Below are 12046 nucleotides of genomic sequence, written 5' to 3'. Positions count from 1 at the left end.
ATATTTATGAATACCACTGAAAACACTCCTTTATTGGAGATTATATATTAAATAAAACCAGACAAATAAGTACCTGTAATAATGTTAGAAAGTAATTTTCGGGATTTATCACAGAATGGATAATAAATTTCTACTATTGGTAAGCATTCTCATTATAATGATTAAACACAAGTTTTTTTTTTAAAAAAAACTAATTCAACTATATTACCTTGCAGTTCTGGTCCCAAAGTGATAATAAGCACAGTCAAACAACGACCCAAACTTTGATGGACTTCAGTATGAGCAGGAGGTACAGTCAACAACAGCAGCAAGACAAGAGACAGACTTGGTTCCACATGAGCATTATACATTGGACCACTTGAATCTATTAACAATGACAAGGAGTGCAGTGCCCAGGTCTACAAATGAAGTGAAGAAGGGTATTTAGAACTACACTACACATTCTAAAGTTCCTTCTTTTGATGGATTACTTGCATTCATTAATGATAAATTTAGCAACCTTGGTCAAAGAAATATTGCTCACAACTGTGCATTACAAACAAAACACACTTACACCAAAGGTAATGAATTATACTTTGTCGGTTAGCCTTGAAAATAAATGGACACTAGTAATCATTTTGACACCATCAAACAGGGAACATCCAATTGGACAACAATTCAGTATTGTACCACTAAGAATTGAGGATCTTAGTTTATTTCAAATCAGACAAATACATTTGACTCAATATTAAACATTCTTATGTATGTAAGTTAATTTTATATTATTCTGCTGTTACAATTTGAAAGCAAGCAGACTTTAGAAGCAGAAATGCTTTTCATGGTTTGGAATTAATCAAATGCAAAGCAATGTGGCTAAATGAAAGATTTAAATCATCTTCTAAAATGGAATAGTTACATCAAATGTGTCACAAACTAGAAACATGCTCAGGGTAAACATTTACTTAGTCTAGGCTGATGACTAATTATAAGAATATGTTAGTGCTGCAGATTTTCTTTGCCTGAAAACTAAGAGAGGTTTCATTTCCTTCGAGATAAATCCAAAGTGAAATGACTGGTCTTAGCTAATGACAGCTGTAGCTAGCCCGAAAGTGGTCCATGAACAGTTAGCAGAGAAGGTCAGGGATGGAATTATTTGTGAGGGGACAAACTGGCCATGAAGAGCAACTTAGGGAGAAGTAAGGAAAGGATGAGGGAGCAGTCATTGATGGAGAACAAGAAGTGTGAAACTAATGACAGATGAATGACATTTACACTGGGCGTAAATGTGGGATTGAGGCAATGAACTCAACATTAAACTGTTCTTTATACAGTGAAGAGTCAAGAATCCATCTAAGTCACCATAGCAAAATTACAAACTATAAATGAGAGGTTAAAAGATCTGTAGTGCAGAGAGTGACAAGTGGGGGAGGGAAGGGGGGAAAAGAGAGCGAGACAGTGCGAGCAAGGAGGGGGGGGGAAACAGACAGCGGAGGGGGGTGAAACAGAGAGCGGAGGGGGGGGGGAAAACAGAGAGCGGAGGGGGGGGGAAAAACAGAGAGCGGAGGGGGGGGAGAAACGGGGGGAAGAAACAGAGGGGGGGGAAACAGAGGGGGGGGAAACAGGGGGGGGGGAACAGGGGGGGGGGAAACAGAGGGGGGGGAAACGGGGGGGGGGACAGGGAGGGGGGGTGAGAACGGGGAGGGACAGAGGGGGGGGACAGGGAGAGACAGAGGGGGGGGGAAGACGGGGGGAAGAGACGGGGGGAAAGACTTGGGGGGGGGGGGAGAGACGGGTGGGGGGGGGAAGACGGAGGGGGGAGAGGACGGGGAGAGACGGGGGTGGGGGGGGGGGGAGAGACAGAGGGGGGGAAGAAACACGGGGGGGGAGAAGACGGGGGGGGAGGAGAAGATAGGGGGGGCGGTGGAAGACGGGGGCGGGGGAAGACAGAGGGCGAGGTGGGGACACGGGGTGGGGGACACGGAGGGGGTGGGGACACGGGGGTGGGGGGTGGGGTGGGTGGACACGGGGGGTGGGGGGGGTGGACACGGGGGTAGGGGGGAAGCAGAGAGGAGGGGGACGAGAGGGAGGAAGGAGAGGGGAGGGGGAGAAGGAGAGGGAGAGGGGAGGGGGAGAAGGAGGAGAGGGGAGGGGGAGAAGGAGGAGAGGGGAGGGGGAGAAGGAGGAGAGGGGAGGGGGAGAAGGAGGAGAGGGGAGGGGGAGAAGGAGAAGGAGGAGAGGGGAGGGGGAGAAGGAGGAGAGGGGAGGGGGAGAAGGAGGAGAGGGGAGGGGGAGAAGGAGGAGAGGGGAGGGGGAGAAGGAGGAGTGGGGAGGGGGAGAAGGAGGAGAGGGGAGGGGGAGAAGGAGAGGGGAGGGGGAGAAGGAAGGGGGGAGGGGGGGGAAGGAGAAAGGAGAGGCATGGAGAGAGGAGGGTGAAGGAGAGAGAGAGCGGTGCGGGAGTGGGAGCAGAGAGAGGAGAACGAGGTGGCAAGAAAGAGACAGGAGACGGTGGATGCGAGACAGCTGTGGGGTAGAGGCAATATAGAGAGACAGAGGAGGTTGGAGGCAGCCGAGAGAGGAGGGAGGGTGGAGGCGAGAGAGGAGGGAGGGTGGAGGCAAGACAGTGGGGGAGGGGCAGTCGGGCAAGGGAGAGAGGGGCAAAGAGGGGGCTGTGGCAAAGGGGGTGCTCATTCATGGAAAGATCTTTCTCAATCTGACCAGCATTTTTTCATAATCATGGTATTTTCATGCAGAGCAGAAGTTTTGCACCCAGTTCTAAACCAAATGCAAATAAATATACCGAATACATAATACTGATTACTGAAATAGTGCTATAAACTATCATTCAGGAGCACAATTTTTATCTAACAATAACCCATAACTAAAATTCAATTCACTATTTAGTATCATGGCACCCAAGCAAGTACTTTGAAATCCAACAACAGCATTTCAGAAATGACCATGCACTTACATCATGCAACTTTGAAATGAATTAGATGAAATATTTGCACAAAACTCAGATTAATATACATTATGGTAACAAACCTCTTCATGCAACAAAGCTAAAGGATTTTTTTCAAAAACTGGATTTTCATGCTTTCACATTTACAAGCATTTCCTCCTAATCTCACATTCCAAAAGATATATGTTACCTGAACTTCAGGGGAGGTGTTGTCTTGAGATAAAGTATGAAGAATATTGACACAGGCATTCAAGTGCTGACTTGAAACTATTCCACCCAAATATCTGTGAAGGCAGCCTAAGGCCATAGAGTGACCCGTTCGTGAAATCACATCTCTGGCAGACTTTAGCCTGAAGTCATGAAAAAAGAAAGTTTCCAAAAACAGTCAGTTGGTCATACAGAATTTGAATACTGTTGAAAAGGATACATGTTGCCCAAAGCAATTTTGTTTTTCACTCATCAGGACAAATGCAAGAATGTCAAGTTTCAAATAAGCACAACCATGTAAGTAACAGAAAAGAGGTGCCAATGAGTTGATAAGTCAACTCGATTGGTTAGGATGTTGCTGTGGAAAAAAGCATAATGGAATCATATGCTTTCCATGCACCTCACAAGTAATACAAAACAGGGTGCAAAGATGAACATATTCTATGAAATGCAGATAGTGGATTGCTACATATGAACATTTGTTACTGCTGGCAAACAAACTGGGCAACATTCTGTGTCTGATTGAATATGTTAAGTTGTTTTTTTGTACAGATTTAGTGCATTCAAGATTGTTCAGCAACAATGAAATGACAACGAACAGAAGACGCTGTGCTTTTTCCATTGTCACTGGTTCAGTATGCTGTGTACTCTGCCCATTCCTACTAAGTGAAAGAACATTCTGTTTGATTATCAGTCAATTGTTGGGTCACGTGGCTTGGAACTGCACTGACAGAATCCTATCATCGTTCGTGCTGCTCATGTGGTTATTTCATTAAAAGGATACTGCTATCTTATAAATGCTTGAAATGTAGTGCTACAGTGAAGGCAAAAATAAAAATAAATTGAAGTATAAAAATGTATTACCTTTTCTATTTTCATGTGTTTATTAGGAGTATGAAAAATCAGTTGGCATCGTGGGTTTTCTTTTCATTTGTCAAGACTGTGTTGCTGGAAAAGCACAGCAGGTCAGGCAACATCCAAGGAGCAGGATAATCCATGTTTCGGGCATCAGCCCTTCATCAAGGCTAATGCCCAAAGCATTGATTCTCCGACTCCTTGGATACTGCCTGACCTGTGTTTTTCCAGCACCACACTTGACTTTGAACTCCAGTATCTGCAGTCCTCACTTCCTCCTTTTCTTTTCATTTGTCAATTATCTCCTTGTCCTTTTACAAACTTAATGAATCCAGTTTCAGAGTTGCTCCATGACACAATAGAAGATTAGGAAAGTGTCTATACACCATGCTTTACTCTAGACACGATATTAATGAACTATTCACCTGTGAAGGGTAACTTGCCTGAACTCAAATCACTTTCATCAGACCACCCCATACAGAGAATTCAGCATTGCTTTGAAGCAGACTGGGAGGAGTGTGCAACAAGTCAGCATTTTGTCGTGGAGCAGACTGAGCGAGTGAGTGAAGGACCCTGTGCTTCTGAAATAGAGGAGGAGAGGGGACAGCAGCTTAATCAAGAGAGAGTGTGGAGACAACAGATCCATAAACAGTAAAAGAGAGAACAGAGTAAGCAACAGTGTCAGACAACACACCTCCATAAAGAGAAAAAAGGATCTGTGAGGGAAGGATAGCAATGACAAGAGAGAGAAAAACAGGCTCTGGAGAGCCCATTCAACTTGTTTCACCCTGGAAGAGCCAAAATTCAATACCACAGGAAACAAGGTAGGCAATTGGTGGGTGTATCTTCCAATTATTTCAACTATGCAGATGATTCATATCAGGAGACATTATCCCAGCTGAAGAATTTGGTTAAGAAATTCATCCTTACATTTAAATTTAATAGATTAATTGATTAGAACAGAACAGAAATGGCTATGCGAGCGATTGTACTTTGTGAGAGATAGTGGACACCAGTATGATCCACAGTGATGACATCTGCACCAAGTATTGGTTGCTCATGGAATATCAGCTGAGAGATGACAAACTGGAGTCTGAGTTGTGGAAACTACATCATATTGGGGAAGGGGAAAGGTATTCAGACACTATTTCAGAAGACAGTCACTCCCTTCAGATTAATTAATTAATTAAATTTGGTTCATAGTCAGGGAAAGCTGGGTGTAGCTGACATTTTATTGGGATCCAGAATATAGTTTTGCAGAAACCTCAGCCAGTGCCCTGATTCCCTGGTTTCATATTAGTGGGTTATACACTCTTGTCCCTCTTCTCCCTTCGCCAACCCCTCCGAAAAAAAAAGGCAGACTCCAAAAGGCAGTGTCGCTTACCTCGCGCCGAGGTTTGGGACATATTTTCTACGATGGACAAGAACTTGGAGTGGGAGGGGATGAATTCAGTAGTTGTGGTCAATGTATGTACCAACGACATCAGAGGCTTAGGTAAGAGGTTCTGCTGAGGAATACCTCAGAGCTAAATTAAAAATCTTGGGATTACTATCTGGAGTTACTTGAAAATTGGCAGAGGTCGACTAAAATTAGAGGAGTAAATGCATGATTCAAAGATTGACGTGGGAGGGATGTGTTCCAATTCATGAGGCACTGGCATCAGTATCGGGGAAAGAGAGAGTTGTTCCATTTGAATCATGCTGTGACCATTCAGTCATGGCTGATAAGTTTCTCAACCCCATTCTCCCTCTTTCTCCCTGTAACCCCTGATCCCCTTGATATTCAAAGAACGCTCACAATGAGTAAACATACTCAATGGCCTGGCCTCCACAGCCTCCTGTGGCATGAACTCCACAGATTCAACAATCTCTGGCTGAAGAAGTTTCTCCTATCTCTGACTAAGAGGTCTTCCTTTTACTCGAAGGCTGTGCCCTAGGGTCCTAATCTCTCCTACCAATGGAAATATCTTCCCAACATTCACTCTGTCCAGGTCATTCAGTATTCTGTAGTTTAAGTTAGATCCCTCCTCATCCTTCCAAACTCCATCGAGTATAGACCCAGAGTCCTCAAACCTTCCTCATATGTGAAGCTTTACACTCCTGGGACCATTCTTGTGAACCTCCTCTGCACACTCCAAGGCCATTACATCCTTCCTGAGATACGAGGCCCAAAACTGCACACAATATTCCAAATGTGGCCTGACCAGGGCCTCAACTGCATCCCTGCTTTTATATTCAAATCCTCTTAAAATAAATGCCATCATTGCATTTGCGTTCCTTACTACTGACTCAACCTTCAAGTTTACCTTGAGAGAAACCTGGACTAGAACTCCCAAGTCTCTTTGCACTTCAGTCTTTTGAATTTTCTCACCATTTAGAAAATAGTCCATGCTTTTATTCTTCTTAGAAAAGTGCATGACCTCACACTTTACCCCGTTTGACTCCATCTACCACTTGTCTGCCCACTCTTCTGACCTGTCCAAATCCTTCTGCAGCCTCTCCACCTCCTCAATCCAACCTACCTTTGCATCGTTTGCAATGCCCTCCGTTCCTTCATCTAGATTGTTAACGTATAAAGTGAAAAGTTGCGATCCCAACACAGAACCTTGCAGAACATCACTTGTCACTGGTTGCCATCCTGAGAAGGACCCTTTTATCCCCACTCTCTGCTTTCTGCCAGACAGCCCAGCTTCTCGCCATGCAAGCATCTTGCCTCTGAAACCATGGATCCTTATCTTACGCAGTTGTCTCCTGTGCGGCACCTTATCAGAGGCCTTCTTGAAGTCTAGGTAGGTAACATCCACTGGCTCTCCTTGGTCTAACCTGCTTGTTACTTTCTCAAAGCGTTCTAGCAGATTTGTCAGGCATGACCTCCCCTTGATGAAACCATGCTGACTTTGCCGTGGTTTACCATACACTTACAAGTATTCAGAAATCTAATGCTTCACAATGGATTCCAGGATCTTACCCTCGACTGAGATTAGGCTAATCGGTCTGTAATTTTCTGTCTTTGCCTTACTCTCTTTTTAAAGAAGGAAGTCACGTTAACAATTTTCCAGTCCTGTAGCACCCTCCCTGACTCTAGCGATTCCTGAAAGATCACCACTAGTGCCTCCACTATCGCTTCAGCTGGCTACCTTAGAACTCTGGGGTGTAGTTCATCTAGTCCAGGTGATTGATCACCTTCAGGCCATTCAGTATTTCCAGCACCTTCTACTTGGGGATGGTCACCATACTCAGTTCTGCCCCCTCACTCTTGAAAAGATATACACAGAGGAATACATAAAAATTAGAACGAGGAAGAATAATGGTAAAAAGTCAAAGCTTAAGGTTATTTATCTGTATACAGCAGCATTTGTGACAAGATAGGTAAAGTCATACAGCGTACAGCATGGAAACAAACCCTTCGGTCCAACTCATCCATGCCGACCAAATATCCCAACCCAATCGAGTCCCACCTGCCAGCATCCGGCCGATATCCCTCCAGACCCGTCCTATTCATATACCCATCCAAGTGTCCTTTAAATGTTACAGTTGTATTAGCCTCCACCACTTCCTCTGGCAGCTCATTATACACACACACACACACACACACCACCCTCTGTGTGAAAAAGTTGCCCCTGAGGTCTCTTTTATATCTTTCCCCTCTTACCCTAAACCTATGCCCTCCAGCTCTGGACTCCCCCACCCCAGAGAAAAGACCTTGTCTATTTACCCCATCCATGCCCCTCATGATTTTACAAACCTCTATAAAGGTCACCCCTCAGCCTCCAAAGCTTGAGGGAAAACAGCCCCAAGTCTATTCAACCTCTCCCGATAGCTTAAATCCTCCAATCCTGGCAACATTCTTGTAAATCTTTTCTGAATCCTTTCAAGTTTCATAACATCCTTCCAATAGGAAACAGACCAGAATTGCAAGCAATATTCCAAAAGTGGCCTAACCAATCTCTCGTACAGCCGCAACATGACCTCCCAACTCTTGCGCTCAATACTCTGATCAATAAAGGAAAGCACACCAAACGCCTTCTTCACCATCATATCCATGTGTGACTCCACATTCAAGGAGCTATGAACCTGCACTCCAAGATCTCTTTGTTCAGCAACACTCTCCAGGACCTTACCATTAAGTGTAGAAGTCCTGCTAAGATTTGCTTTCCCAAAATGCAGCACTTCACATTTCTCTAAATTATCTGCCACTCCCCAGCCCACTGGCTCATCTGATCACAATCCCATTGTAATCAGAGGTAACCTTCTACGCTGTCCATGACACCTCCAATTTTGGTGTCATCTGCAAACTCACTAAAGATAACTCTTATGCTCACATCCAAATCATTTATATTAACGACGAAAAGTAGTAGACAAAGCACTGATCCTTGTGGTATTCTACTGGTCACAGGCCTCCAGTTTGACCAGTTCTGTATCCATGTCACTGCACAAATAGAAAGAACTGAATATCACTTGGTAGATATTTCAGAGATGTAGTTACAGGGTGAGCAAGACTGGGAACTTAATATTCAAGGGTCTTCAACATTCCAGAAAAATAGAACAAAAGAAAGGAGGTAGGATAGCACCGCTAAAAAATGATAGTATTATTGTCATCATTAGTAGTGATATACTTGCAATATGGAATCAGTTTAGGTAAAAATAAGCAATGGCAAGGGGAAAAAAATCAGGAGTGAGAATAATCAATGGGCTTCTGATGAGTTGCCTCACTGTAGGTTCAAGTATCAATTCGGAAATAATGAAGATATACAAGAAGAGCACTTCAATTGTCACAGGTGACTTGAATCTGCAGTGACTGAACAAATCAGAGGCAAGGATGACATGGAAGATGAATTTCTGGTGTTTAGCAGGAATTGCTTTTTAGAGCAATAGGTTGCAGAGCCGACAGGCTATTTTAGATCTAGTAATGTGTAATGAGTCAGGCTTAATAAGAGTTCACGTAGTTAAGAAATACCTTGGGAAAAGCAATTACAACACAGAATTTCACATCAATGAAGGGACAGCAATGTCCTCAACTTCATTAAGGGCAATCGGATAGGCATAAAGAATGGGTTTTCTAAACAGCTGAGAAAAAAAAAGACGGTAAGGAGAGTCAGTGGATGAGCAGTGGCAGACATTTAAGCAAATTATGCTCAAAAATGCTGACAGAAAACAAAGATAAAGCAGAACAAGTTCTTATTCTAACTTTGTTTTACTTGCAAAATTATTTTTTAGAAAGCAATTTTCAGTCCATTTGAATAACCGTCAGAATTTCCACAGATGAACACGTATTCTGGGGAATTACCAGCAAGACTTCTTTGAGAGTAAATTAAGTTTAAATATGCACTTGATCAAAAGAAACAGAAACACTGGTGCTCAACCTTAGGACCTGGATCTGTATCCCAAGATATTCATACACATCAGTTTACTTTTAATTCCAAAATATATTATTTTTAACAAGTAAAAAAAAACTGTGGATTTAAATTCAGTGATTGTCTGGCACAGTTCTGTATGAAGCCTATGGAATGTCACACATGTAAATTGTCAGGGAAATTTCATACTGGAAGAAACTGAAGGTAAAAGAATGGCTGACTATCTCAGCACTCTCAGAAGAAAGCCACCTTTCGTGGACACATCTGTACTCACCTACAGGGATACACTAGGACAGGCATAAAAAGCCAGTTTCAATGCAACTGGAGTGGACTAATAAGATGGAATGCTCCAATGTTTACCTGTTATCATTTGATACATTATAATGGTGTGCCAAAAACCTAATGGGAGGGGGGGAATAGGTGATGGATATTTTAATTAAGGGTGAATTGGGTGTGATTTTGTATAATTGTATAAATATGAAGAACATGTAGAATTGTATAAATATGTAGAACTAGTTGAGGAGGTGACCAGTTCTGAGAGTGCGGTTAACTGAAATAAAGCTTGCACAAAAGGTGGACTTTGTTGCAAACGTTGATATTCAAATATATAACACCTGACTGAATTGGAGTATTAGCTGGTTTCCCAAGTATTGCAGGTAAAGAATCTCACCCAGTCCAAATGTTGCAAACCAGTTAAAAGGGGAAATCAGAAAAAAGGAATTTCCATTAGCCGACAGTCAATGCTGTTGGTATAATCCAATAATGACAACGTCATTTCATTTGTTTGTCAGAAATTCAGAGACTGACCCAAGAAAAGCCTTTTCTTTTAAAAAGAACATTTATATTTTTAGGCTTATCTCTTATTTTTAATCTATATATGTGTATTGCACTGGTAATTATTTTCATGCTTAATAAATAAGGAAGTCTTGTATTGAATCAAGAAAGTGTGATCATTTCCCTCTGACTAATGAACCTAACACTATGGGCAATTTAGCACGGCCAATTCACCTGACCTGCACATCTTTGGACTATGGGAGGAAACCCATGCAGACATGGGAGGAATGTACAAACTCCACACAGACAGTCACCCGAGGCTGGAATCGAACTTGGGACCCTGGTGCTGTGAGGCAGCAGTGCTAACCACTGAGCCACTGCGCCGCCCCAGTTCATTTTTCTCTAGCAAAAAGATAGACTGTGAGAAAGGGAAGGCATATCTTTCAATTTTTCAACTGACTAAGAGGATGGGTGAATAAAGAAGGGAACACAGTTTATTCCTTTCTCATCTCGAGGCTTCAAGAGTTTGGGGTCCCCTGTCCAAAACCGTAAATAAAATGGAAAAGCTCACCTACGCTCTGGTCAAAACAAATAAAATTAAGTGCAAGTTGTTAGATCTCCCCTTTCAAAATTAAAACATCTTAACAAGTACATAGTGCACTAATGCAAACCTTTAGTGTAAAGCAAATGAGAACCAAAGAGTTAAGTTGGTCTAGAATTTTGAGACCATCTTAATAAAGCACTATGAAACAAGTTACTGTGCTAGAAAAGTGTTACACAAATGCACCCTATTCTCATTCTTCATAAAGGAATTATTATGCTTTGAAACCGGTAAGTAGATCCAAATGTACAGAGGGGTCATGCTTGTATTCAACTAGGTGAAACCTGTAGCTTATCCTTTTAAGTAAGTTTGCTATCACTTCTTGAATTCAGTAAGCCCTATGCAGTCAGACTTCAGCTCGAAGCTGAATGGCGATCTTCCAAGCCTTCACTGGCTGATCTATTCCCACAATTTCATGAGGACCGATCTAGCATTAAATTAAGAGCCTTCCAAAAAATTCAATGAAAGTTACACAAATGAGTTTCTGCTGAAACCAATGATATTGTTCATGACAATAGGATTCAGCTAGCTGCTTAAAAGATTATTCAATTTCATAGGAGACATCCAAATTATAAAGCTATCTAAAAAGAGAAAAGCTACATAACACAAATAAAGGGAAGCTGGTGCAAAATAGATATTAGTTCGGAGGGTCAACAAGGACTTAAAGAAGTTGAAGAGAGGCAGATATGTTTAGATAGAAATTCCAGAATTACAGCAAGTATCTATTGTATTTTTCCTATTTGTTGTACAACTAGGCCAGCATTCATTGCCCCAAATCTGATGATCTATCCTAAACATTCAATGGCTTTTTTCTGTGCTGTATTTCCTATATCAACATTCTGGAGTTATTACCGATGAGAAAACTTAACTCAGCCAGCCATGTAAATACTGTGGGCAAAACAGCTCGTCAGAGACTAGAAATTCTGCATGAAGCACATGATATATCGCACATGTAAACTGACAGGGAAACTTCAAACAGGAAGAAATCATTCCTGATGAAGGGCTTATGCCTGAAATGTCAATTCTCCTGTTCCTTGGATACTGTCTGACCAGCTGTGTTTATCCAGCACCACACTATGCGACTCTGATCTCCAGCATCTTCGGTCCTCACTTTCTCCCACGAAGAAACCTAAAGTAATAAGAATGGCTGACTATCTCAACCCTCTCCGGGAAAAGCCTTTTGTGGATGTGTCTATTTTAACGACAGGCATTAAAAACCCAGTTTCAGGACCACTTGAGTGGACTGATGGGACTGAATGCTCTCATGTGTATCTAATATAATTATAAAGGGATATCAAAAACCTAATGGAAGGAGGG

The 12046-nt window shown here is 42.5% G+C and overlaps 1 protein-coding gene across 7 annotated transcripts in view; it reads right to left on the bottom strand.

Moving 5' to 3' along the window:
- heatr5a (HEAT repeat containing 5a) overlaps positions 1–12046 on the bottom strand; it is a 129127-nt gene that overhangs the window by 50679 nt on the left and 66402 nt on the right. For all 7 annotated transcript variants that reach the window (XM_072568984.1, XM_072568983.1, XM_072568990.1 and 4 more), the window contains 2 exons: positions 3129–3288; positions 209–398 (listed from right to left, as the gene is read on the bottom strand). In XM_072568984.1, the coding sequence (XP_072425085.1) occupies positions 209–398; positions 3129–3288 (350 nt within the window). The remainder of the gene's footprint in view (positions 1–208; positions 399–3128; positions 3289–12046) is intronic.

This window comes from Chiloscyllium punctatum, chromosome 4 (assembly GCF_047496795.1).
Source record: "Chiloscyllium punctatum isolate Juve2018m chromosome 4, sChiPun1.3, whole genome shotgun sequence".
Classification (NCBI taxonomy): Eukaryota; Metazoa; Chordata; class Chondrichthyes; order Orectolobiformes; family Hemiscylliidae; genus Chiloscyllium; species Chiloscyllium punctatum.
Note: the sequence above shows the minus strand (reverse complement) of the source record. Positions and strands in the feature narration are given on the sequence as shown.